This window comes from Oryctolagus cuniculus, chromosome 9, assembly GCF_051225735.1.
Source record: "Oryctolagus cuniculus isolate XC-2025 breed Fujian yellow rabbit chromosome 9, ASM5122573v1, whole genome shotgun sequence".
In the NCBI taxonomy this organism is placed as follows: Eukaryota; Metazoa; Chordata; class Mammalia; order Lagomorpha; family Leporidae; genus Oryctolagus; species Oryctolagus cuniculus.
Genome location: NC_142875.1, coordinates 110,407,358 through 110,433,696, shown reverse-complemented (window position 1 = coordinate 110,433,696; position 26,339 = coordinate 110,407,358). Strand labels below are relative to the sequence as shown.

The 26,339-nt window shown below is 41.7% G+C and overlaps 1 protein-coding gene across 5 annotated transcripts in view; it reads left to right on the top strand.

Annotated features, from left to right (window-relative positions):
* Positions 1 to 26,339, top strand: part of DUSP16 (dual specificity phosphatase 16) — a 98,347-nt gene that overhangs the window by 29,563 nt on the left and 42,445 nt on the right. For all 5 annotated transcript variants that reach the window (XM_051850779.3, XM_089304609.1, XM_051850781.3 and 2 more), the window contains 2 exons: positions 15,654 to 16,245; positions 17,111 to 17,249. In XM_051850779.3, coding sequence (XP_051706739.1) covers positions 16,018 to 16,245; positions 17,111 to 17,249 — 367 coding nt within the window. In that variant the 5' untranslated portion in view covers positions 15,654 to 16,017. The remainder of the gene's footprint in view (positions 1 to 15,653; positions 16,246 to 17,110; positions 17,250 to 26,339) is intronic.

The following is a 26,339-nucleotide window of genomic DNA, read 5'->3' as shown; positions in this document are numbered from 1 at the left end:
TGCCTCTTAGGATCTCTTAGGACAGGAAGCTGGAGTCAGGAGCCAGCTGGGAATCAAATCTGGCTGCTCTGATGTGTATGTGAGCATCTTAATCACTAGATATTTTACATCTGCTCCCACAATAATTTTCTTTTTAGCCAATTCTGAGAACAGACCCCAGAACTTTGGCTTCCACATCTTTCTTCTTCCTCTGAACAGTATATGCGTGACATGAATTTTGACTGATTGAAAAAATATATACTTTAGTTATATGTTGTCAAAGTTTTCCATATATATAATGAAAAAGTTGGAAATTATAGAAAAGCAATGTAGAAGGAAATCATCCTTAATGAGAATTCAGAGTCTACCTCTCTAGGCTCTGCTTTAGTTCAGCCTTTAATTTTGCCTGTTTATTTATTTTTTTATTTATATAAAGGGAACAAATTTCATGTATTTCAAGAGCATAGTGATACTTCCCAACCTACCCTTTCTCCCTCCCTCCTCCTTCCTGTCATGCTTTTCTTTTAATTTTATGATGACATACTTTGAATTTACTTTATAATCATAAGCTTAGTGCCTGTTTCTTGTAGTTTATAAACAGTGACCTGATTAGTAAACTTTGAACTTGGGACGAGTGCTCATCTTACTTTATATTAATTCATTTGAATCAGAGACAGAATAAGGTGTTGAGATATTTTCAGTTTTTATTATGGCAGAATAATTTAATAATGTAGTTGACTTAGCTGTTTTTTTTTTTTTTTTTTTTTTTTTTTTTTTTTTTTTTTTTTGACAGGCAGAGTGGATAGTGAGAGAGAGAGAGACAGAGAGAAAGGTCTTCCTTTTGCCGTTGGTTCACCCTCCAATGGCCGCCGCGGCCGGCGCGCTGCGGCCGGCGCACCGCGCTGATCCGATGGCAGGAGCCAGGAGCCAGGTGCTTTTCCTGGTCTCCCCATGGGGTGCAGGGCCCAAGCACCTGGGCCATCCTCCACTGCACTCCCTGGCCACAGCAGAGGGCTGGCCTGGAAGAGGGGCAACCGGGACAGAATCCGGCGCCCCGACCGGGACTAGAACCCGGTGTGCCGGCGCCGCTAGGCGGAGGATTAGCCTAGTGAGCCACGGCGCCGGCCTGTTTTTTTTTTTTTTTTAAGATTTATTTTATTTATTTATTGACAGGGAGAGTTACAGAGATAGAGAGAGAAGGATCTTCTATCTGTTGATTGACTCCCCAAATGGCTGCAATGGCCAGAACTGGGCCAGGCTGAAGCCCTGGGCCAGGAGTTTCATCTTGGTCTCCCACGTGGGTGCAGGGGTTAAGAGACTTGGGCCATCTTTTGCTGTTTTCTCAGGTACATTAGCAAGCAGCTGGATCAGAAGTGGAGCAGCTGGGACTCAAACCAGAGCTAATACAGGATGCTAATGTTACAGGCAGCAGCTTAACTTACTATGCCATGGCACAGCCCTACCTTAGCCATTTTCATGAGGACATTCAGTCAGGAAGCCAGTTACTTGAGAACCCTATCTTTTATGCCAGGCATACTGCCTTGGGTTTTAGACTATTGCAAGTCTCTTGGCTCATCCTTTTGCTTTCAGATTTTACAGTTATCATTTCAGCTGAGTCTGTACTTGTCCAAGTAAACCATGATGGCTAGTTAAATTTCCTTATACCATTTTTTCCTGGTTTCAGTCCATTCTAAATGAAATCCTTCCAGTAATGTCCTCATGTTATTTTCACAAAGCTTATGGTGGCTTAGACACCTTTAGACTTACTAGAGACTCTATCAGTTAGTCCCTTCTGTTTACCAGCTTATTACAGCTATTACAGTCTGTGCTATAACCTGGAAAATCAATAGACAACTCTTTATCCTCTGCCTTTCTTCAGATGTTTTCTTTGTTTAATTTTTTTCCTATCTTTTCACTGGCAGTTCATGTGCCTGTTGTCCTTAAAAACCTCCTTGAACTTTAGGTTTTTCAAAGAGCTTTGCTCTTTGACTTAATGTACATCCCACTATCATGTTATCTGTTTATATTTGTTCAAAATGTAATTTTTTCAACTCTTTACTCATCAGGGACTTGGCATCCATTCTGTTTTCTTGTAGTGCCTTATATTGATTTAGAAACCTAACAACTTAAACCGTAAAGGACGTTAGTATTTCTCTGAGTGGGAAATTGAGACTTGGGTGGGGAAGGTGTTTGCTGCTGTATGTGGCATACCTTAACCTGAATGGCCTCACACCCAGAATTTATGGAGGGCAGAGTATAGTACTGTGCAAAGATGATGGAATGGCCCCTTTACAAACAGGAAAAAGAAGCAAAAATAGCAAATTGAAACATACCCTCTCAAACTTTCCTTGTAGAACAGGGGCTTTTTGGGGAAATGCCTTTTTTTTTTTTTTTTGGTGGAGGGACTTATTGATAATTATTTTATCCTGTGGGATATCATCTATTACTGTTTTGCAATTAAAATTGTGTGGGAAGTCCTTTTTAAAAAGTTGGAACCTGGCTGGCGCCGCTGCTCCACTTCCAATCCAGCTCTTTGCTGTGGCCTGGGAAAGCAATAGAAGATGGCCCAGGTCCTTGGGCCCCTGCCCCCACTTGGGAGACCTGAAAAAGCTCCTGGCTTCGCTTCAGATCAGCACAGCTCTGGCCATTGCTGCCATTTGGGGAGTGAACCAGCTAAAATGGAAGAAGTCTCTCTCTCTGCCTCTCCTTCTCTCTCTGTGTAACTTTGACTTTCAAATAAATAAATCTTTAAATAAAAAAGAACAAAAGAAAGGCACAGAAACTGCAGTTAGGTGATATGATGGAACTGACTCACAGGGGAAAGAGGGAAAGTGGGAAGGACCAAGTGGAACAAGTAACTAGGGAATGATCACAGAGGCCATTCAGACCCCTGTCCCTGGCTGTCTGCCAGCCTTGGTCTTCTTGCTGTCCTGTGATGCTGTCGTTGTCCAGCCCAGGTCCTGGCCATATTGCTGTGTGGTCCTTCACCTGGTGGTATGGTTTCCTGACTTTGTTAATTCACAGGGCCCCAGGAGGGGAAGTGAGAGCATAGGTGCAGTGACTTAAATCAGCACAGCCTAGGATTCTTGAGTGAATGGACAGGGATACTGTGGCTGCCACATCTTCCTCTGGCCTCCTTTTCCTTTTTCCTTACTGGGTAGGGGCTTCCACATACTATGGGCCAGGCAGAGAAGTAGAAGGAGATGTTTGAGAAATGTCAAAATCCCCTGTCACAAAAGGAACTAATCTGGGACAGTTGCCATGCTGTTGGTGGAACTTTGGCTTGGAGTTACTAGTTTTGTTTTGTGTGTTAGAGTATAATAACCCTTTAGCTTGACTGCCTAGTGATCAGATCAGCCCTGCTACCTGGCACTTGTTTGGACACTTTAGTAAAACCTAAGATACACAGACAGCAGTATCTTTATATTTCTAGTGAAGTAATCCTTAGATGTTCATGATCACTGAATTCCTCATTTGATAGGTAATGAAAATACAGGGTAGGGGATTTCAAGTTACACAAGTATATGCCATTTTAGCACATTTCAGTGGAGGAACTGAATTAGGAACAAGATCTTCTGAGTCCTATTCCACAGTTTTGTTTTGTTTTAAACACTACACCATGAAATCTTACTTGTTGCTGAATTCCTCGAATTCATTTTTGGCCTCTAGGAGCAAAAAAACTGAGTGGGCCTAGGTTGTAGCTGATTGGCGCGTAGAGATTGAGTCAAAGAAGCCTGTGGTGGGGCTCCTGCTTTTACTGTTATTGGAGCTGAGCAGGGGGCCTGCAAATACCCCTGGCCCTGGCTGGTGTCCCATTTTTGAGGCCTCAGAGTTATTTTTAGCCTCTGGGCCTTGGAAGCAGGTGTGGTCCGGGTTTGAAGGCCACGCCTGGAATGTGTTCAAGTCTTGTTGTGCATGTCTACTTAGGAGCCCAGAATAGTGAGGAAGCCTCCTGTGTACTTTTTTGGAGAGATTTGTACTTTTCCAATGAAAGGAATGAAATTCATACTATGTTACATTTGTGATGCTTTATGTAAGTTTATTTTGGAAACTATGAATTCAAACACATTTTAAGAGTATTAGGAAATACAGTTTTTATTTAAATAAACAACTGTAAATTCTTTGAATACAGAAGAAATCTTTTGTATCGAGAAGGCATATCCCAGACGACCTATTTTAAAAATCCAGGTTTATGGTGACAAATGTGTAATTTAAAATTTAATTTCTCTCAACCCCCCCCCACCCCCCTCCAAAACATTATTGCTATTTAAAACAATTCTTGATAAGCCCTTTTGTGAAGCAGCAGCAGCTCAGCTTTTACCTGGAGGGCAAACGTCAATTTCTATATATTGTATTTGTTCATCTTCTTTCCCTGACTGCACCCAAACTTTTCTTACCAGTCCTGATAAGAAGGAGTACAACAAGACCTGGTACTAGGGCCTGGTCTGTGTTATTGTGTCCTTTTCCAATAGTTTTCATACTTTCAAGGTTCAGGAAAGGAATATAATAATTGCCTGTAATTATCTAAATAAAGCAACATTACATTTTGTGGATATCCATCCTGTGTGTTTGCATGTAGATGTTTAAGGTTCTACTTTATGTACTGCTCTGTGATATTATTTTATTCTTTTAATATGTCACCTATCCTTGTTCGTTGAGAAGTGTGTTTTTGTGCCATCATTTTTAAATGTTGCATGATATTGTGTTTCAAGATTCATTGCGATTTATGAGTTACTTAGCCAGTCCCCTTCTTACACATGTAGGCATATCTCAGTGTTTTTTCATATGTGTTTTAACTGAAAGGAGAAACAGTTTCTTGTAAGCCATTTGGAAATTATCTTCTGGAGAATATAGTTTGGCGTTCTAGTTTTGTGTTAACAGATTTAAAATGGATAAAATTCTGTAATATTTCTGCTATAAATTTGGGCTTGAAAGTTGGTAGGTAGAAGGTTTAATATTCGCGTTTCTAACTACATTCCAATGCTTGCTCCTGTTGCTCTCTGATCCCCTGTAGAAAAGTTTTATTATAGCTCCTGTCTCATTAGACTGGGGTCCAAATTGTCCAAATATTTACCCTGGTCTTAGTACCTTTAGTTACTTAGTACCTTTAGTTACTTAGTACACCATATCTTACATGTAGTGGAGGTTTCTTTCTTTCCTTTTTTGGTGGTGGCATAGACAAAAGGTAGTGCATATGGATGAAGGTTGTAAACTTTCATTGGTATTACCAACCACTTGAATAAAACAATGTAATGTATAAAGTCTTTGTGTTAAGTATTTGATCTACCTTCTGACAAGGAGAGCACCTTGAAAACATTTTTTAAAAAGATGTATTTATTTGAAAGAGCCACAGAGAGGGAGAGATAAAGAGAAATCTTCTATCTGATGATTTACTCCCCAAATGGCCACAGTGGCCAATGCTGGGCCAGGTCAAAACCAGGAGCCTGGAATTCCATCTGGGTCTCCCACGTGGGTGAACAGAGGCCCAAGTACATGGGTGACATGGACCATCTTCCACTGCTTTCCCAGGCACATTAGCAGGTAGCTGGATCAGAAATGGAGCAGCCAGGACTTGAACCAGTGTTCATGTGGGATGACATTGCAGGAGGCAGCTTAATCTGCTGTTCCGTAACTGTTTAAAAGTTATCACCCACCCCATCCCCATATGCCCCTTTGCTCACTGCTCCCTGCTCTCGTAGAACTTGTCACTAATCTGTCATATAAAATGCTTTGTTTTTGCTGCTGTTGTTCATTATGTGTGCCTCAGCTCTAAATTAGATAGCAAGAAGTATTGTCTGGTTAACTTGTATCTAGGCAATACATTCACAAATATGAATTACAGTGAATAATTTCCATTTACTGCTGTATTTTCACAGCAATGCCTGGAACATACTGGGTGCCCAAAGCTGCTACGTGTTAGTTAACGGAATGAGTTAACAGTGGGTCTGGCAGATGCTCAGGAAAACTAGGATGCACAACTTAGTCCCCATTGACCTCTGTTTGGCTCTTTCTAAATCTCTCTTCTATCTCTGGCTTCCCTTTATTATAAATATCCTCCTAAAACATTTTCCCTTCAGCTTGCAGATTGAATCATCCTTTGGCCATGTTTCCTGTTGCCCAGCAGTTCCATCCAGGGATCCTTCATTCCCGTTCCTTCTAGACAGTCTCTGAACCCAGGCCCCTCTTCTCAGGGGTAGGGTCCTTAGTTTTCAGGCAAGCTGTCAGGAGGAAGCATTAAATGAAGAGTGTTAGCGAGGGAGCAGTGGAGTAAACGAGGAGTTTGTCTAGGGTAGGTACATGGGTGGCAGATCAAAGGGAATGGAGGGAGGTTAGGAGAAGGAAAGCTCAGGTGGATTGGGGAGAGGGAAGCTGGTGAGAAAAAGAGATGAGCACAAACAGGAAGTGGTACCAAGAAGAAAGGTGTGGGTGCTAGTTGAGCCAACACTGAAGAGTGCAGTGCTCCTCCCAGGCAGAAACTTGTGAAGGATCCTCACCAAGAGCCCAGGCATTATGCGTAGTCTTCAAACAGCTGCTGTTCCAACCTTTGCAGGTCTGTGACTTCTGTGTAAGCAGCCTGAACATTTGACTGCGTGGCTGCTTTCATCAGTGCTGTGTGTCAGTGACAGGTGGCTAGGTGTTACGGTGCTGTCTCCCCATGTAGTGCTATTTTAGACAGTGTGGCTTCCAGCAGTCTAATTCATTATTGCTATAACTTGTCAGAATATATGTCTTCAATTTTTCATAAGAAAATACGGTCCTTGAATTCATTTCAATATTGATGTTGCTTAGGGTGTTTTTGTTTTGTTTTGTTTTTTTAATCGAGTATACTTACCAAATACCAGACTTCAGTTTCTGTTAGTTTCTTTCATATTTCTATTAGTACACGGTGTATGAAGTAAAATTGCTTTAATCACTATAAAAATAAGATGGTCAGAGTTTATGGTGTTCTTGCTTGTTTGCAGACAGCATAGCCTACTTTTTTCCCTTTTGATTTGTTCAGTTTTTTTGGTTATTGAATGTTTGTGTTTAGGGCTCTGCTGAAAGGCTGTTTGGGTATGTTGCTTGTTTCTTCAGTTTTATTGGAGAAAAAAGAATTAAGTCTGGCTTATGGTTTAAAGTGACCTTCTCACCTGATTATATCCTTTCCATGAACTCTGAGAATTTGAACTTGAGCTCAGGCCCAACCAAATAAAGCTAAATCTGTCTTATTGAACAGACCTTTTAAGCACCCGATAGCCATAGAACCCTTTTTCTTCTCCTGAATTTCTCTTTGTAAAAGGACATGTTTAAAATGGAAGCATGCCTTTCTGTGCAGGAGCCCTGCCTCCTCCTGGATCTTGTGTTTCAGACTAACAGGTGTGTTGATAGAGCCTTATTCCTTGACATACCTGCTGCACAAGGCCTTGTGGTTGGCCTTGCAAGTGGGTATTTTAGGGCAGTAGTGCCCAGTAGCAGAAAATAACTCATGGATAGGAGGGAAAAGTTTGCCTGAGTATGACATAGCCAGTGTCAGTATAACTGATCTGGAAGCCAGGATGGTGTTTGGGGAAGTTGACAAGAAAAATGCCTCATCCGGTATAGTGTTCGGTGTAGAGGTTGAGGGGCCTGTCATGGCGTAGCAGGTAAAGCTGCAGCCTGCAATGCCAGTATGCCACATGGGCACTGGTTCCAGACTCTGCTGTTCCACTTCCAATCCAGTTCCCTGATAATGTCCTGGGAAAAGCAGTGGAAGGTGACCCAACTGCTTGGGCCCCTTCTGCCCTCAAGGGAGACCTGGAAGAAGCTCCTGGCTCCTGGGTTTAGCCTGGCCCAACCCTGGCCATTGTGGCCATCTGGGGAGTGAACCAGCAGATGGAAGATCTCTCTCTCCCTCCCACTCCCACTCCCACTCCGACTTTCAAATAATTAAAGAAACCTTAAAAACAAAAAAGATGCCATTTGGGATGCCCGCATCTCGTTTTGGAGTGGCTGTTTTGAATCCCAGTTCCTCCGCTTCTGATCCGGCTTCCTACTTGTGCATACCCTGCAGGCAGCAGATTGGTGACTCAAGTTCTTGGGTCACTGCCACTCCTGGAGAAGAACTGGATTGAGTTGCAGGCTCCTGGTTTCAGCTGCTGTCCTAGTCCTGGCTGTTGTGGGAGTGAACTGGCAAATAAAACAACTCTCTCACTCTGTTTCTCTGCCTTTGAAATAAATGAAAAAATCTTAAAGAAAAAAGTGCCTCATCTGAGAAGAGGAAGAGACTTAATGAAATCATTTATAAATAATCTTGTGTGTTGTGGTGCTGGGTTAAGCTGCTGCTTTTGATTCTGTCATCCCACATGGGAGTGCCTTTTTCTGTTTTGGATCCAACTTACTGCTAGTATGCCTGGGAAGTCAGGGGAAGGTGGCCTAAGCTGTAACCAACATGGAAGACTTAGATGAATTTTCTTGCTCCTGGTTGTTTAGGTTATTTGGAGAATGAACCAGAGATCTCTCTGTCTTTCTCTGTTGCACTGCTTTTCAAATTAAAAAAGAAAAAAAAAACCTTAAAATTGGGCACTAATTTTGTCTTTTAAAAGATTTATTTATTATTTGAAACGTATAGTGGCAGAGAGAGGAGACAGAGATCTTCCATCCACTAGTTCACTCCTCAAGTGACTGTAGCATCCAGAGCTGGGCCAGGCCAAAGCCAGGAGCCAGGAACTCCATCCTGATCTCCCATGTGGGTGGAAAGGTCTAAGTATGTGGGCCATCTTCTGCTGGCTTCCCAGGCGCATATAGCAGAAAGCTGAATTGGTAGCAGAGCAGCCGGAGTTGAACCAGCGTGCTGATGTAGGGTGCCAGGATGCCAGTGCACAAAGTGGTGGCTTAATGAACACTGCATAGGAAACACCGGCCCAGGGCACTAATTTTGAAGGCTACAAGGACCAAAGAAAGCCAGTCTTTTTTTTCCTTAGTAAATTACTCTAATAGCAAATACTGGATTTTGTTTTTGTTTTTTATTTATTTGAAAGTCAGAATTACATGGAGAGAGAAGGAGGCAGAGAGACAGAGGTCTTCCATCCATTGGTTCACTCCCCAAATGGCAGCAATGATCAGAGCTGGGTTGATCCAAAGCCAGGAGCCTGAAGCTTCCTCTGGGTCTCCCATAAGGGTGCAGGGGTCCAAGGACTTGGACCATCTTCTGCTGCTTTCTCAGGCCATTAGCAGATAGCTGGATTGGAAGTGGAGCAGCCAGGTCTTGAACCATAGGAGATGGCAGTGGAGGCTTAAACTGCTACGCCACAATGTTGGCCCCTAAATCTTCGTTTTATATAGTTGAATTTTATGTTGTCCTTTTAAATTTTATTAATTTATTTGAGAAGTAGAGAAACAGACAGGACTCTCCTCTGGATCACCCCCCAATGTCTGCAATGTTCAAGGCAGAACAGGGCCAGAACCCCACTTGTTAACTTTATTATTAAAATATTCTTAAACTTGCAATTTTCAAACATAGAAAGTAATTCAGTAAGTATATTTCATTGGTAAATGATATTTTTGCAAATTGAGTATAAAGTGAATTTTAATAAAACTTCAGGGATTTCTGCTGTGAAGTCATAGATATATTTCCATAGGTAACAATAGAGTCTAAAGCATAAATTACATATTAAAATACAGGAAAGCTTCAAAAATTATATACTAAATGGGAAAGTTTTTATACAACTTATGTTAATGTTAAATGTTATAAAAATATCCAACATAAATCATTTGCTGAATTGTAAAATATTCTAGAAATGGGAGAAGGTGTTTTGTGAAGCAGTTTAGACACCACTTGGGACACCTGTATCCCATATGAGAGTGCCCGGGTTCAAGTCCACTTCCGATTCCAGCTTCCTGCTAATGTGCATCTGGGAAGCAGCTGGTGATGGCCCAAGTGGTTGGGTTCTTATCACCCATGTTGGAGACTAGAATTGAATTCCTGGCTCCTCGCTTCAGTGTGGCCCAGCCTTGTCTATTGTGGGTATTTGAGGTGTGAACCAGCAGATGGAAGCTCTTACTGTTTCTGTCTTTGCCTTTATAATAAAATGGAAATGAATAAAGATTAAAAAAAAAAATACTTGGCTGGCGCCGCGGCTCACTAGGCTAATCCTCCGCCTTGCAGCGCCGGCACACCGGGTTCTAGTCTCTGTCGGGGCACTGGATTCTGTCCCGGCTGCCCCTCTTCCAGGCCAGCGCTCTGCTGTGGCCAGGGAGTGCAGTGGAGGATGGCCCAAGTCCTTGGGCCCTGCACCCGATGGGAGACCAGGAGAAGCACCTGGCTCCTGCCATCAGATCGGCGCGGTGCGCCAGCCGCAGCGTGCCTGCCGCGGCAGCCATTGGGGGGTGAACCAACGGCAAAAGGAAGACCTTTCTCTGTCTCTCTCTGACTGTCCACTCTGCCTGTCAAAATAAATAAATAAATAAATAAATAAATAAATAAATAAAAAACACTAGAAATGGGACCTCTAAGAGATTGGTCCGTTTTGTCCTCTGCTCTGTATAGTCATTTGTTATTCTAACAGTTATTATAACAGGCTGCCTCGGCCTGTCTTTCTAAATAAAGAAAATCTTATAAATCTGTGAGCATGAGATACTTTGCAATTATTTGCTTAGTGGCTCTGGAGAAGGTCTCTGGTCTTCAGTGTGATAAATACCACATTGGGGATCTTTTGTGAAAGATAATTTCCTTAATTTCGTGGATGTATACTGTCACATTTTAACTTTCTTTAAAGTGAGAGTCTTTAGAGCAGAAACTGTCATACTAGGATGCCATAAAATCATTTGCTTTATCTTTTAGGGAACTTGGGAGTAGTCTTGTAAGGTTAAGTATTTCTATATATTTTATTTAGGTGCCATGAGAGAAAGATTGAGTCACTCTCTAATGAAATGTTAAAAAACTTAACTTTCAGTATTATAAGTGAAAGAAAGACCAAGATGCAAAACAGTATAAGTCCGCCATGTAACCATTTGAACAAAGGAGAGAAGGAAAAGAATGTAGGCTTGTGTTTTATTCTGCGTCCATTTAAAAGAAAATCTTTAGAAGCAGTCAGAAGAAATGCAGTGGTGGTTACCAGTGACGGGGCAGGATTGGGACCTAAGAGGTAGAGGACACAGATGGGAGCAGGATTTCAATATATTCACTTTTTCCGTTTAAATACTTATTAAAGTTCCAGTATCATGGCAATTTTTTAACACCTTTATTGAGGAATAAATGACATACAGTGAACTGCACATATTCATAGTATGTATACATTGGGCTGGCGCCATGGCTCACTAGGCTAATCCTCCGCCTGTGGCGCCGGCATTCTGGGTTCTAGTCCTGGTTGGGGCACCGGATTCTGTCCCGGTTGCTCCTCTTCCAGTCCAGCTCTCTGCTGTGGCCTGGGAAGGCAGTGGAGGATGGCCCAAGCACTTGGGCCCTGCATCCGCATGGGAGACCAGGAAGAAGCACCTGGCTCCTGGCTTCGGATTGGTGCAGCGCGCCAGCCGTAGTGGCCATTTCGGGGGTGAACCAATGGAAGGAAGACCATTTTCTCTCTCTCTCTCTCTCTCTCTCTCTCTCTCTCTCTCTCACTCACTGTCTAACTCTGCATGAAAAAAAAAGTATGTATACATATTTAGATTTTATTTTTTGAACCATGTAAATATGTTATTTACTAAAAAATGAAAAAAATTAATTAAAACTTTAAAAAAGTAGCCAAGTAAATAGCTAAATAACACTGCACTGAATTTTGTTATATTCATTTGACTCTGGTTTAATCTAAGAATTTGTTTCTTTTGACTTCTTCTAGAAACTTTGGGTAAAGTTAGCTTGGTATTTTTTTTTTAAGATTTATTTATATATTTGAAAGTCATAGTTACACAGAGAGAAAAGGAGGCAGAGAGAGAGAGGTCTTCCATCCATTGGTTCATTTCGCAAATGGCAGCAGTGTGTGGAGCTGGGCCAATCCAAAGCCAGGGGCCAGGAGCTTCTTCCAGGTCTCCCACGAGGGTGCAGGGGCCCAAAGCAGCCATCCTCTGCTGCTTTCCCAGGCCACAGCAGAGAGCTGAATCAGAAGAGGAGCAGCCAGGACTTGAACCAGCGCCCAGATGGGATGCCAGCACTGTAGGTGGTGGCCTCCACGCACTACGCCACAGCACTGGCCCCAACTTGTTATCTTTTAAATCCTACCTGTTAAAAAAGATTTTGAAAATTCTCAGATATGTCCCTCATCTCAGGGTGCTGACATTCTTCACAGCACACAGTGAATGTAGAGAAATGTTTTAGAGTTTTAGTTGAGGATCGAGATTTACCCAAAATTCTTTACTTGTAAATAAAGGAGGGTAAGGCTGTTATTACTGGGGAAGGCTCTGCCTCTCACATAATCAGTCTAGGACTATAGAAAATCAGACCGTGGGCATTACGGTGTGACAGGAGGACTCCAGCTGGCCTCAGTGGAACAGTGAAAGGTTGCAACCGAATCCTCGTGTCACCTCTTCACTTTTGTTACGTCCTCTTAGTACAGCCGCTTGGACCAGATCTTTTTGTGATCACAGGAAGAGTCTTTTTGTACCTTGCACTGCTGGCTCTGGTTCTCTGGGCAAGAATGACCACTATCCACTCTGGAGAACTGTTGGCCACAGCCTGTCTTTGAGCTTATGAGATTTGGCAGAAGGAAAGCAAAGATGAGAATTTTCTGATTCAACTTTGGCATGTCTTCTCCTTCCTTTTGCTGTCTTCTCCTTCCTTTTGTCCCTTGATCTGCTAACCCAGATCACTGCTTTGTCCCATCCAGATTTTATCACCGAAAGGAGCCAATCAGACTCAGAGACTCAGTGCCATTGTTGGAATTGACTTGCTCTTGTTCTCACGTTTCAAGTTTCTGTGCCACCTGGGCACCCTCATGGACAAGTCGTGTCATTCTTTCCCAGTCCAGTTCCATTATGGGGACGGATACTTTCGGAAAACAGGGTAACCCAGTAGTAGAAGCCCTGGTTTGGGAGTCAGACTGAGTACAGGACCTTACATTGCCATGAACTGTGTCACTAAGCATTCAGGACTTGGTTTAATGCTATGGCCTTGGTGCAAGTTTTTCAAAACTTTATTAGTTGATTGACTGGGACAGATTGTGTACTCTAGTTTCTTCAGTTGAAAATAGAGATGTCTTTTGTATCTTATTGCCATAAAGCTATAATAAATGTATTCAGTATAATGAAAACATCAATATAATATAATGAAATTTGTTTTGTGGAAGATATAATAAATGAACATATAATGTACTAAAGAAGCAGAATTATAAAATGTGGAGTAGATGAAATGATTTCTTAGGTGCCGTTTAATTCCATGTGTGTCAGGCTGTGTGAGAAAGGTGGCAGCTGGACATAGGAGGAGGAATCACTTCTGTTTTTATCTGCTGGGTGAAGTCCTGTGGATTTCAGATTCAGACCAGCCTAGTTCACCATTGGCCTGGTTAGAGTATTTTTCCTCCTTTCTGAGTCACAGTTGCTTTTACTTAGGACTTTTAGGTAACTTAGATAATTTTGTCCTCAGAACAAACTTTGTGAGGAGGTAAAAGCAATTTTTATATTTTTGTAGGTGAAGAGAAATTCTTTAGTATTTTTGTAGGTAGTTTAAGGAGATTATATGAGGAACTTCAAAATTTTGTGGAAAAATGTAATTAGAAGATAAGTTTATGTTGGTGAAATATTTTTTAAATTCATGCATAGTTTTTTTTTTTTTTAATATTTTTTTCCATGGCCTTTTGAAGACCCCTCATGTGCATGGATTTCAGGTTTTTTCACACCAAAATAAACTTATCTTTTAATTTCATTTTTCCACAGACTTTTACATTTTCTACCTTTCTTTTTAATTTTGTTACTTTTTTTTGTTTAAGAGAGACAAGCAGACAGAGTTCCTATCTGCTGGTTCACTCTGTATTACCCTCAGTTACCAGAGCCAGGCCAGAGAGCTGACAGCTCAGACTGGGTCTCCCACATAAGTGACAGAGATTGAGCTACTTGAGCCATCCCTGCTGCTTTGCAGGGGGCACATTAGCAAAGAGCTGGAGCCAGAAGCTGGAGCCAGGGATAAACTCAGGCACTCACATGTGGGACGTAAGTATCTTAACTAGGTTAAATGCCTGCTCCTCTGTGAACTTTCTCAAGTCCCCTCATGGCCACTCTCATATAACACTCTATCTTCTTCATGCTTCGGTTTCTAATTTTTAAGTTAGGAAATAGGACTCAAAGGTATTTGAAAGGTCTACTATTCTGATTTGAAATCAGTTAATCAGATGTTTATTTAGAATCTTTAATTGTTTTAGCAATTTTAACTGTGCTAAAGTCGGCATCTTTTGTGCAAAGCACTGTTGGAAATAAAACCTGTCACTTCAAAGCCTTTGATAGCAGGTAGTTTGAATGCCAACAGTAGAGAGGATTTCATGGTAACAGATATGGACCAGAGGAGGTGAGAATCTGAGAATATTGGAAGTCAGTGAGTTGCAAGCTATGGATACAAAAACTCCAACTGGTACTAATTAGGAAATGGTTGATTATAGAATTTTGGCAAGATCAAGGAAACATTGGGTCCAACTTTTAGATTTTATTTATTTATCTGAGAGGTAGAATTACAGATGGAGGGAAAGACAGAGGTCTTCCATCCACTGGTTCACTTCTCAGTAACCACCACAGCCTGAGTTGAGCCGATCTGAAGCCAGGAGCCAGGCACTTCCTCCATGTCTCCCATGTGGGTGCAGGGGCCCAAGCGCTTGGGCTATCTTCCACTTCTTTCCCAGGGCACAAGCAGAGAGCTGCATTGGAAGTAGAGCAGCTGGGACATGAACTGGCACCCATTTGGAATGTCAGTGCTGCAGGCAGAGTCTTAGCCTGCTAAAACACAGCGCTGGCCCCTGTGTCCAGCTTTAAGACCTCTGTATGTTGGGGGTCTGACTTAGAGTCTGAGTTTCAAGGGTAGGGCTGCTTATCAGTGATTCTTTTAGGAATGAAGCCCCAAAAATGTGAAGGATTAGCCTTGGAGGGTCAGGGAACTCAGGATGGGGAGATGGTCATGGAAGGAGACAGCCAATCTACCTTAGGTAGAGTTGAGAGTATCACAGGTTGCCAGTGGATAGCTCAGCAGTTACTGTGACAAGCATATCAGCCATTTTTGTTCCTTCTCTTAAAGGGTGCTGAAGTTGACAGAACTTCCTGCTCCCCTGCCTTTTCTCCAAGAACTGCTGTTTGCGCCCTGGTACTTGCGTATACACATGCTTACCACTTGTCACAGTAACATGGGATTGCTAACCTGGTCCTAGACTTGTTTTTTGGGGTTATTTTCAAGAAAAAAAGAAAAGAAAATGAAGGAAAACCATTTGTAATATTTATAATAATTTTATGAGCAGCTTTTCATAACTCTTAACAAGTCATTTAGCTCTGGGCCGTATGTAATTATAATTCATAAATATATCTTGTTTTAGTTTTTACATTTTGAGGTAAAATAGAATGATCACTACCACATTTTTTGAAGCCATACTCTTTTGTCCTTTCTGTTTGTTGTTCAAGTGAAGCAATGCATCAAGTATGGAATGAGATTAGTGGAGTAAATATTATGAATCATATACTCTGTCTAATCGGAAGCTCTTTCTGCCTTTTTTATGACCCCATGTTTTGTTTTCTGTCTTTCCCTCTTTGTGTAGGCTTCCAGTCCAGGGTAAAGCTGTTGGAGCAAGGGAGCAAAGGTAAAGAATGAGGTAATGCACTGGCAGCCCCAAAGCATCTTTTGTTGTGGAGTGGTTATTGCAGTCATCTCTTTATGAATCAAGTGTGAGGGGCTGCTTTGTGGAAGGAGTCCTTTGCAAGAGCACATCAACAGGAAAGAGAAAGAGACATTCACTTGGAGGGCTCTTGCTGAAAATGGGTTTAACTCTCCTTTTGCCAATCACCACCAGTCTGACCTCACACATTTGTAGTACAATGGAGTGGCTCAGCCTTTGAGCACACCACCATTACATCATCGTGGCAAATTAAAGAAGGAGGTGGAAAAGCGGACTTATTGTTGTCATGGCCCATGAGATGATTGTAACTCAAATACTTACTGAGAAGTTGGTGGCTCTCCTGGAAAGTGGAACGGAAAAAGTGCTGCTAATTGATAGCCGGCCATTTGTGGAATACAATACATCCCACATTTTGGAAGCCATTAATATCAACTGCTCCAAGCTTATGAAGCGAAGATTGCAACAGGACAAAGTGTTAATTACAGAGCTCATCCAGCACTCTGCAAAACATAAGGTGAATGCTTTCTGTTTTGCCTTTTTTTTTAAATGGACACAATGAGTGGGGAATTTTTAAGCAGAGAAAGATTTTGAGGAAGTTCTGCTTGCTTTTTAGATGCTAATTTATTAATCATTGTCACATTCAAGAATATTTCTAAGCCAAAGAGAGGTTTAACTTGCTTTAATTTGAAATGTGTTGTTTTCCTTTTAATGGCTTGCTGAAATTGTTTTATAACTTAAATAAATATTATTTTATATCTTTGTACATTTACTGAAAGGAGTGTCATTCTTTTCAAGTGCTTTGGAAAGAAAGTAGGAACTATGTATTAGAGTTACTTTCTTATGTGGTAATAAAATATACCACATAAAATATGTGTGATACCGATAGAGACTTAAGGAAATACTGTTCCAGACAAGTTAACTCTTGTGATGCTGAAATGTCCTCTTTGTGACAGAAAAGGCTATTTCTTTTCTTCAGGAATAAAAATGAGCTTATGCTTCAATTTTCCTAAATAATCTCTCTAATGCTATGTAGAGACCTGCTTTTAAAATGTTTCCTTAGGTCAAGGGTTGTTACATTTATTTTGCATTTGATTTGGTCTGTGAATTTTACATATTTGTAGTATCAAGAATTTAAAACATCTACACAGAAATAGCCTCGACTTTGCTTTTTAAAAGTTGGTTTTTACAAGCCTTTAACCCATTTGAATGACTGGTAAGTTTATCCAGAAAACTGACCACATCTCATTTTACTTAAATTATAAATTGAAACAAGAAGTAATTATTTCTTTCAGCCCCAATAAATTTAAGAGCCTACTCGACCAGTGGTTTATGAAATTATTTTTCTCACTTTACTTCCTAACCTCACATTTACATTTCAGGTTGACATTGATTGTAGTCAGAAGGTGGTTGTGTATGATCAAAGCTCCCAAGATGTTACCACTCTGTCTTCAGACTGTTTTCTCACTGTACTTCTGGGTAAACTGGAGAAGAGCTTCAACTCGGTTCACCTGCTTGCAGGTAAGGCTTGTGATACAGTTGAAAGGCTGGGAAGCTCATTGACCTGTATGAGTAAGCAGTATTTCACAATGAGCTCAAAGTACAGTAGGTCATCACAAATTTGACGTGTGAAGTAATTTACTTACGGTTTTTCTTGACATAACTGTTGTATTTAATTTGAATATTATCATTCTTCTATATTGGTGGGTATTTTTTACTTAGCTTAAAGCCCTCTTACTTGGGGTTTATTAGCCAGAACTGCTGCATAGATCGTTGAGCCCCATACGTAGCTCAAAGCCAGTTGCTTCTGTCTAAGGGTATTTCCATTCATTTGTGATACAAGAACACCAAGTGATCTATATCTTGGCTCCTGCTATTAGCACCTTTGCCTGTGGCAAGAACCAGGACAGCATTGCAGTGTCACACTCTGATTAAACATTGATGGTAAAGGTAGACTCCAAGATAAGGTCAGCTTTCTGGGCATTATGAATAGTCACATCAAGAGAGAACAAGTGCAAGGTGTTTCTTCTAGTAACTGGGACTAAAAACTTATTTAATGGCATATTTTTGTTTATTTTTACAATTGAGTAAAAAAGTTCCAGTTCATAACTGCTAAGCAACCAGATGATCTTACAGAGTGCATGGGAAAGATCAGATATTTTGTATCTTCCTTGGAAAGGGCTTCATGGGAGTTTTTTCTCATTGAATTCCATTGCAGATTGTCCACCTTTTGTGTCCCCTGTTTTGCAGACCTTACTAAAGTTCTTTGACTTGCACCGGCTCACAGAGCCAGGAAGACAGATTCGCAAAGCGCAGTAACCTTGACAAAAAGCCACTGCCAGGCGGATTGTCACAGTGATAGGCAGGAGTGTCTTTAAATATTTGATCTAAGAAAAATAAAATTGATAGATGTTATCATTGTCATACCTTTAGTGTTTTAAGGAGCGTACAATGAGCTTTTGTTATAGGCAGTTAGAAGTATGAGAGTACTTCAGAAATTTGTGGGAACTGGAATTAAGATAGGTTTATTATGATACAAGAATTTTTTGAAGTCTGCCTATAGTTTTCTCATAATAAACATCTTCTATGAACTTATCGAAGACCTCGCATGAAAACACTGCAGTTTTACAATAATAGGATTAATCATTTGTTGATTTTAAATGTCTTGTAAGTTTAAATAAGATTTCCATATCTCTAGCTCTTTCTCACAGATTTTACTTCAGTTCTCTGAGGACAAGGATAGCTTGTAGTCTTTTTCAGATGATCTTTAAGCCACACGTTTCATTTATACTGTGATTCTGTCTGATTGCCTTGTTAGTGTGCTTAAATGAAATCGGCTTGTTCTGGAATGTAGTGTTCAAAATTCTCTAATTTCAAAATTATATTACGCATCTGATGATAGCTACATTCTTTTACTGGCAGTATAAGTGTATTAAAATATAACAACAATGATCAGAGTTCCATGAAACAATTTTTCTGACGTTAGGAGCTCATTTTGTGATTCTTACAGCCTCTGTGAGGGACTTTACCTTGGAACCCTGTTAGTGGAATAAAGGGGTTTTCTTCAAGAGTTTATATACCAAGGTGTGCTTTATGACAGAGTGGTAACAGCCCTGCAGAGGAATGAGCTCATTCAGAGTTTGTAGTGTAGGTGCTTTTCGCCACTTGTATAGCCTTTACTCCTTTGCTAAAGAGCATTCCTTTGTTCCCTGGGAAGGTTCTTATCAGTCATTTGTAGCTTTGGGAGGGGCACTCATTGGGCAATAAGGAAGAAAAAGGACTTTGTATGATCAGCTAGATCAAGCGTGGGGCGTGTGGTATGACATACTGAGTCAGAACACCTTACCTTCTCTACTTCATACAGAAAATGTTCCAGCCTAAAGGGAAGTCCATTGAGTCAGCACCAAGAGCTACACTGGATGTGTTTGTTGTGCTGTATTGCTACTGACACTTGCAGAGTCCTGTATTTCTTTTAGCTTAGGAGATGGTTTCAGGCTCTGAATTGCCTTGTCTGAGAGTTCCTGAGCAGCCAGGTCCCTTCTGACACCGAGAAGAGGGTTCTGGATGGTTAAGAGCTTTGTCGACCCTCTGAAAGTCTGACCAGTTGGGAACTGTCTTGCTTAGTCAATATACTCCTCAGAGAAGATAGAAAGTTGCAGTTAAGTGGGGAAAAATGTTAGGGAAGGTATAGCCATTGATTCTTGGAATTCTGTTTGCAAGGGTCTGGTTGCTCAGAGGATGTGCTAGGGAAGTAAGAGAATATGTCAAAAGTTTCTTAAATATTTTGCTTGAGGAGAAATAACTGATAATAGAAAAGTAGAGTGATTTCTAGAGGGGTCATTGTAAATTACCAAGTCGGGAGAGATGAGTTGCTTTACCAAATTCCCCCAAGGGCTTTTAGCAGTCAGAGATTTTTTTTGTTAGCCTCATGTGGAAATGAGACTGACAGTGTGATTTCCTGGAGTAATTAGAAATTCCAGCCACCTTTTTTTTTTTTTTCTTTTGACAGGCAGAGTTAGACAGTCAGAGAGTGACAGAGAGAAAGGTCTTCCTTCCGTTGGTTCACCCCCCAAATGGCTGCTACGGCTGGCACGTTGTACCGATCTGAAGCCAGGAGCCAGATGCTTCCTCCTGGTCTCCCATGCGGGTGCAGGGCCCAAGTACTTGGGCCATCCTCCACTGCCTTCCCGGGCCACAGCAGAGAGCTGGACTGGAAGAAGAGCAACCAGGACAGAATCCGGCGCCCCGACTGGGACTAGAACCCCGGGGTGCCAGTGCTGCAGGCAGAGGATTAGCCTAGTGAGCCACAGCGCAGGCCATAGCCACCTTTGATACAGGTAGAAATCCTCAGATATATGAGATGGTTTCTTATATACATGGAAATGTAAAGAACTGTGGCCTGAATTCTTCTCGTATTCTCAGAGCTACCTTTCCCACAGAAGGACGACTTCTCAAGAAATTGATAACATATTCTTGAGCTCTTTCAACAAGGGGAAATTCAAAAACTTACCTGGTGATGTAGTTACGTGGACATACAAAAAGGAGCTGGGGGGCCCCTCTCCTGGAATTCAGCATGCTTAGTTCTTTAATGTGGAGCAAGTCTTGTTTGTGTTCCCCTTGCACTTGTTTTCGATAAACATTTATATATAAATTAGCTTTGATGTAGGTGTTGTCATTTATATCTTGTATGATTTATTAATTGAGAAGTGATTTTTTTAGAAGTTACTTTTTAGAAATTTATTCAAAAGGTAGAGTTACAGAGAGAGAGAAAGAGAGAGAGAGAGAGGTCTTCCATCTGCTGGTTCACTCCCCAAATGGCCACAACAGCTAGAGCTGAGCCGATCCGAAGCCAGGAGCTTCTTCTGGGTCTCCCAAGTGAGTGCAGGGGCCCATGCACATGAGCCATTCTCTGCTGTTTTCCCAGCAGGGAGCTGGATTGGAAATGGAGCAGCTGACACCCATATGGGATGCTGGCACTGCAGGCGGGGGCTTTAACCTGCTATGCCACAGTTCTGGCCCTATAAGTAATTGTTAAACAGCAATGAAACCTGAAAGAACGAACGAGGCTGTTTTGAAATAAATGAATTGTTAAGGGTATTTATTCAGACAGAGCAAACATAACTGCTGTGAAAGAAGTATCTAATATGAAAATGTTTCATCTATTTAAGTAGATTTAAACATAGTAATATAAAGAAAAATACTGCTGCAGTTAATGTTAATTTTATGTGATTTCTGAATACTGAAATGTCTAGTTCCACTCGTGGGAAGATACAAGTCCTTGGATCCATGTTAAACAGAGTAATTTTTGTATTTTAAAAAATGTGGGGTGGGGGCGGTATTGTGGCTGAAGCTGCTTGTGAAGCCAGCATCTCAAATGGGCACTGCCTCAGGTCCTGGCTGCTTCATTTCCTCCTCCGCCGCCTTTTATTTATTTTTATTTTATTTTATTTATTTATTTGAGAGTTAGAGAGGGAGAGACAGAGAGAAAGGTCTTCTATCCACTGGTTCACTCCCCAGATAACCATAACGGCTGGAGCTGAGCAGATCCAAAGCCAGGAACCAGGAGCTTCTTCCTGGTCTCCCATGTGGGTACAGGGGCCCAAGGACTTGGGTCATCTTCCAGTACTTTCTCAGGCTATACCAGAGAGCTGGATCAGAAGAGGGGAAGCTAGGACTCGAACCAGCACCCATATGGGATGCCAGTGCAGCAGGCAGAGGGTTAGCCCACTACACCACAGTGCCAGCCCCTGTTCCACTTCTGATTCAGCTCCCTGCTAATGTGTCATGGAAAGCACCAGATAATGGCCCAAGTCCTTGGGCCCCTGTACTCACGTGGGAGACCTGAAGAAGCTCCAGGCTCCTGACTTCAGCCTGGCCCCACTCTGGCTGTTGCGGCTATTTTGGGATTGAGCCAACATGGAAGATCTCTCTCTCTCTCCCTTTCCGTAACTCTACCTTCCAAATAAATAAAGTAAATCTTTAAAAAAAAAAAATGGAGGAGTAGGTGTTTGGCATAGCAGTTAAGATGCTGCTTGGGATGCCTGCATCCCACAGTGGAGGCCTGGGTTTGAGTCTAGCCTCCTTCTTGATTCTAGATTCCTGCTAATGCACACCCTGGGGGCAGCAGGTGGTGGCTCAGGTACTTGAGTCCCTGCCATCCATGTGGTAAACTTGACTGAACTGCCAGCTCCTGGCTCCAGCATGGTCCAGTGCTCTCTTGTGGGCATCTGGGGAGTGAACCAGCAAATGGAAGATCTCAGTCCTTCTCTCTTTGTGCTTTTTAAATAAATAAAAATAAAATTTTAAAAATTTGAATGGTTCTATTTAACCATTAGTCAAACCAAACCATAGCATTATTTCATTCATGGTGGATTAAAGGGATTAATTATCAACAGCAGCCTCACTTTAGCAAAATACATTGAATTTGGACCCCTTGAGAAAATTCTGCATCATTGATGGGTAAGTAATGACAATTTTCCCCTTTTTTTTGATTTTTTAAATCAGCCATTGAACAAGCACAGTTGAAAGTTCTTTATGTTTTCCCCACAACCCTCTTTAAAGTTAAGAATTTGTTTCAATGGAATGACAGAATGGGTGTTACATAAACACTTGTTTCATAAAGATGACTTTATAATCTGGAAATGGCTTTTATAATAGAAAAATTATGTAATTGCTATTTGGCTAACAAAAGATCTGGATTTCTAATAATTTGAATAGAAGTTAATTCTATTGAATATTTCAGAAAAGTTGTATAATTTTTTTTTTTTTTTTTTTTTTGACAGAGTGGACAGTGAGAGAGACAGAGACAAAGGTCTTCCTTTGCCGTTGGTTCATCCTCCAATGGCCACCACGGCTGGCTTGCTGCGGCCTGCACACTGCACTGATCCGAAGGCAGGAACCAGGTGCTTATCCTGGTCTCCCATGCGGGTGCAGGGCCCAAGTGCTTGGGCCATCCTCCACTGCACTCCCGGGCCACAGCAGAAAGCTGGCCTGGAAGAGGGGCAACCGGGACAGAATCCGGCACCCCGACCGGGACTAGAACCCGGTGTGCCGGCGCCACAAGGCAGAGGATTAGCCTAGTGAGCTTTGGCGCTGGCCAGAAAAGTTGTGTAATTTTTAATATGTTAAATGTTAAAGTATAGAAAAATAGTAAAGAATGGACATAATAAACACTCACAAGTATAGAGAGGGGCAGTTTAATGGAACAGTGTAATCTAGGTGTGGAATTACGGAAGGGAGAGCAACACAGAGGTGGCTGCCCTGCCCTGTACAATGAATACTTCCCTTAGAGCAGTAAATTTCATGACTTAAGAGGAAGGGAGAGAGGATTTGGGAGAATCCAAACTAAAGCCATTTTTGGTTTTTGGTAATTCCTTTAATGCTGCTGCTGAACTTTAAATATTGACAGAAGACAATAATCAGAGCAGGAAGCTAAGAAAAGCTAGGTGCGAGTAGTTGGAAATGCTGTTTTTGGACAGGATCTGTATATTGAGAAGGTTTGAGGGTCTTCCCTAGGTGGTCCAGTATTTGCCTGATGCAGTCTCAGTGAAGCACAGAAGAAAAATGGATGGAGTCAAAATCGTAGCCTATGCTTTTTATCTTTGTTGCTCAGGGCCTGGTGACTTTGGAGAAGTTGTTTAACCTGAGATACTATGTGTTGCATTTTCTTTTCCCTTGCTCTTTTTTTTTTTTTTTAAGATTTTTTTTTATATATTTATTTGAGAGGTAGAGTTACAGACAGTGAGAGGGAGAGACAGAGAGAAAGGTCTTCCGTCTGCTGGTTCACTCCCCAAATGGCCGCAGTGCCAAAGCTGCACCAATCCAAAGCCAGGAGCAGGGGCCCAAGGACTTGGGCCATCTTCTACTGCTTTCCCAGGCCATAGCAGAGAGCTGGATGGGAAGAGGAGCAGCCGGGACTAGAACTGGCACCCATATGGGATGCTGGCGCCGCAGGCAGAGGACTAACCTACTGCGCCACAGCACCGGCTCCTTCCCTGGCTCTTAAAAAGATCTTTTATCTTACTGTAAGGGTCATATTAAGTAATGCATATGAAATCTCTGTGTCAATAGTCTTTTTAAAAAAGAAGCCATTATCATTATGAGTTAGAAAACAAAATAATCATTTCGCAACATTGATTTACTGATGAACTCATTTGATCTAATAAACCTTCAGAAAACTGGTTGTTTAAAAGAATAAACGTAGGCCAGCGACGTGGCTCACTTGGTTAATCCTCCACCTGCGGCGCTGGCATCCCATATGGGCACTGGGTTCTAGTCCTGGTTGCTTCTTTTCCAGTCCAGCTCTCTGCTGTGGCCTGGGAAGGCAGTGAAGGATGGCCCAAGTGCTTGGGCCCTGCACCCGCATGGGAGACCAGGAGGAAGCATCCAGCTCCTGGCTTCAGATAGGTGCAGCACTGGCCATGGTGGCCATTAGGGGAGTGAACCAATGGAAGGAAGAGTTTTCTCTCTGTCTCTCTCTCTCTCACTATCTATAACTCTGTCTTTCTCTCTCACCGTCTAACTCTGCCTGTCCAAAAAAAAAAAAAAAAAATTTATTTGAAAGTTAGAGTTACACTGAGATCTCACTCACAGAGATCTTTTGCCAGAGTGTCTTGGCTTTCCATGCCTGAAATACTCTCATGGGCTTTTCAGCCAGAACCGAATGCCTTTAGGGCTTATTCTGAGGCCAGAGTGCTATTTAGGACATCTGCCATTCTATGAGTCTGCTGAGTATCTCACTTCCCATGTTGGATCACTCTCCTCTTTATTTATTCTATCGGTTAGTGTTAGCAGGTACTAGACTTGCTTATGTGCTCCCTTTGACTCTTAGTCCTTTCATTATGATCAATTGTGAACTGAAATTGATCACTTGGACTAGTGAGATGGCATTGGTGCATGCCACCTTGATGGGATTAAATTGGAGTACCCTGGTATGTTTCTAACTCTACCATTTGGGGCAAGTCAGCTTGAGCATGTCCCAAATTATACATCTCTTCCCTCTCTTATTCCTACTCTTGTGTTTAACAGGGATCACATTTCAGTTAAATTTCAACACTTAAGAATAACTGTGTATTAATTACAGAATTAAACCAGTCATATTAAGTAGAACAGACAAAAAAACTACTAAGAGGGATAATGTATTAAGTTGTTCATTAACAGTCAGGGCTATGCTGATCAAGTCACCGTTTCCCATAGTGTCCATTCCACTTCAACAGGTTTCCTTTTTGGTGTTCAGTCAGTTGTCACCAATCAGGGAGAACATATGGTATTTGTCCCTTTGGGACTGGCTTATTTCACTCAGCATGATGTGTTCCAGATTCCTCCATTTTGTTGCAAATGACTGGATTTCGTTGTTTCTTACTGCGGTATTGTATTCTAAAGAGTACATATCCCATAATTTCTTTATCCAGTCTACCGTTGATGGGCATTTAGGTTGGTTCCAGGTCTTAGCTATTGTGAATTGAGCTGCAATAAACATTAGGGTGCAGACCGCTTTTTTGTTTGCCAATTTAAATTCCTTTGGGTAAATTCCAAGGAGTGGGATGGCTGGGTCGAACGGTAGGGTTATCTTCAGGTTTCTGAGGGATCTCCAGACTGACTTCCATAGTGGCTTGACCAGCTTGCATTCCCACCAACAGTGGGTTAGTGTCCCTTTTTCCCCACATCCTCGCCAGCATCTGTTGTTGGTGGATTTCTGCATGTGAGCCATTCTGACCGGGGTGAGGTGGAACCTCAATGTGGTTTTGATTTGCATTTCCCTGATTGCTAATGACCTTGAACATTTTTTCATGTGCCTGTTGGCCATTTGGTTTTCCTCTTTTGAAAAATGTCTATTGAGGTCCTTGGCCCATCTCCTAATTGGGTTGTTGGTTTTGTTTTTGTGGAGTTTCTTGATCTCCTTGTAGATTCTGGTTATTAACCCTTTATCTGTTGCATAGTTTGCAAATATTTTTTCCCATTCTGTCAGTGGAAAGAACAGGTCTTCAAAGAAGGAGGTACCTTTCTCTGAAGGGAGGAGAGAACCTCCACTTTGACTATGACCTTGTCTAAACAAGATAAGAGTTGGAGAACTCAAGGGGCTTCCATAGCCTTGGAAACTCATGACTGGAGCATAGGGAGATTACTGATGCCATAGACAGGAGTGTCAATTGGTGAAGTCAACAACAGGAGTCACTGTGCACTTACTCCTCATGTAGGATCTCTGTCCTTAATGTGCTGTGCATTGAAATTTAATGCTATAACGAGTACTCAAACAATATATTTCACTTTGTGTTTCTATGGGGGTGCAAACTGTTGAAATCTTAATGCATACTAAACTGATCCTCTGTAAAAAAAAAAAAAGAAAAGAAACTATCAACTCCCAACTTGACTCTCACTGGGATTAAACATGACAGTAGGTCTGATCTGATTTCATCATCATTAAAAAAAAATCATCTATTATTTTTCACTTTATGTTTCTGTGTGGGAGCAAACTGTTGAAATCCTTACTTAATGTATACTAAGCTGATCTTCTGTATATTAAGATAATCGAAAATGAATCTTGATGTGAATGGAAGGGGAGAGGGAGTGGGAAAGGGGAGGGTTGTGGGTGGGAGGGACGATATGGGGGGG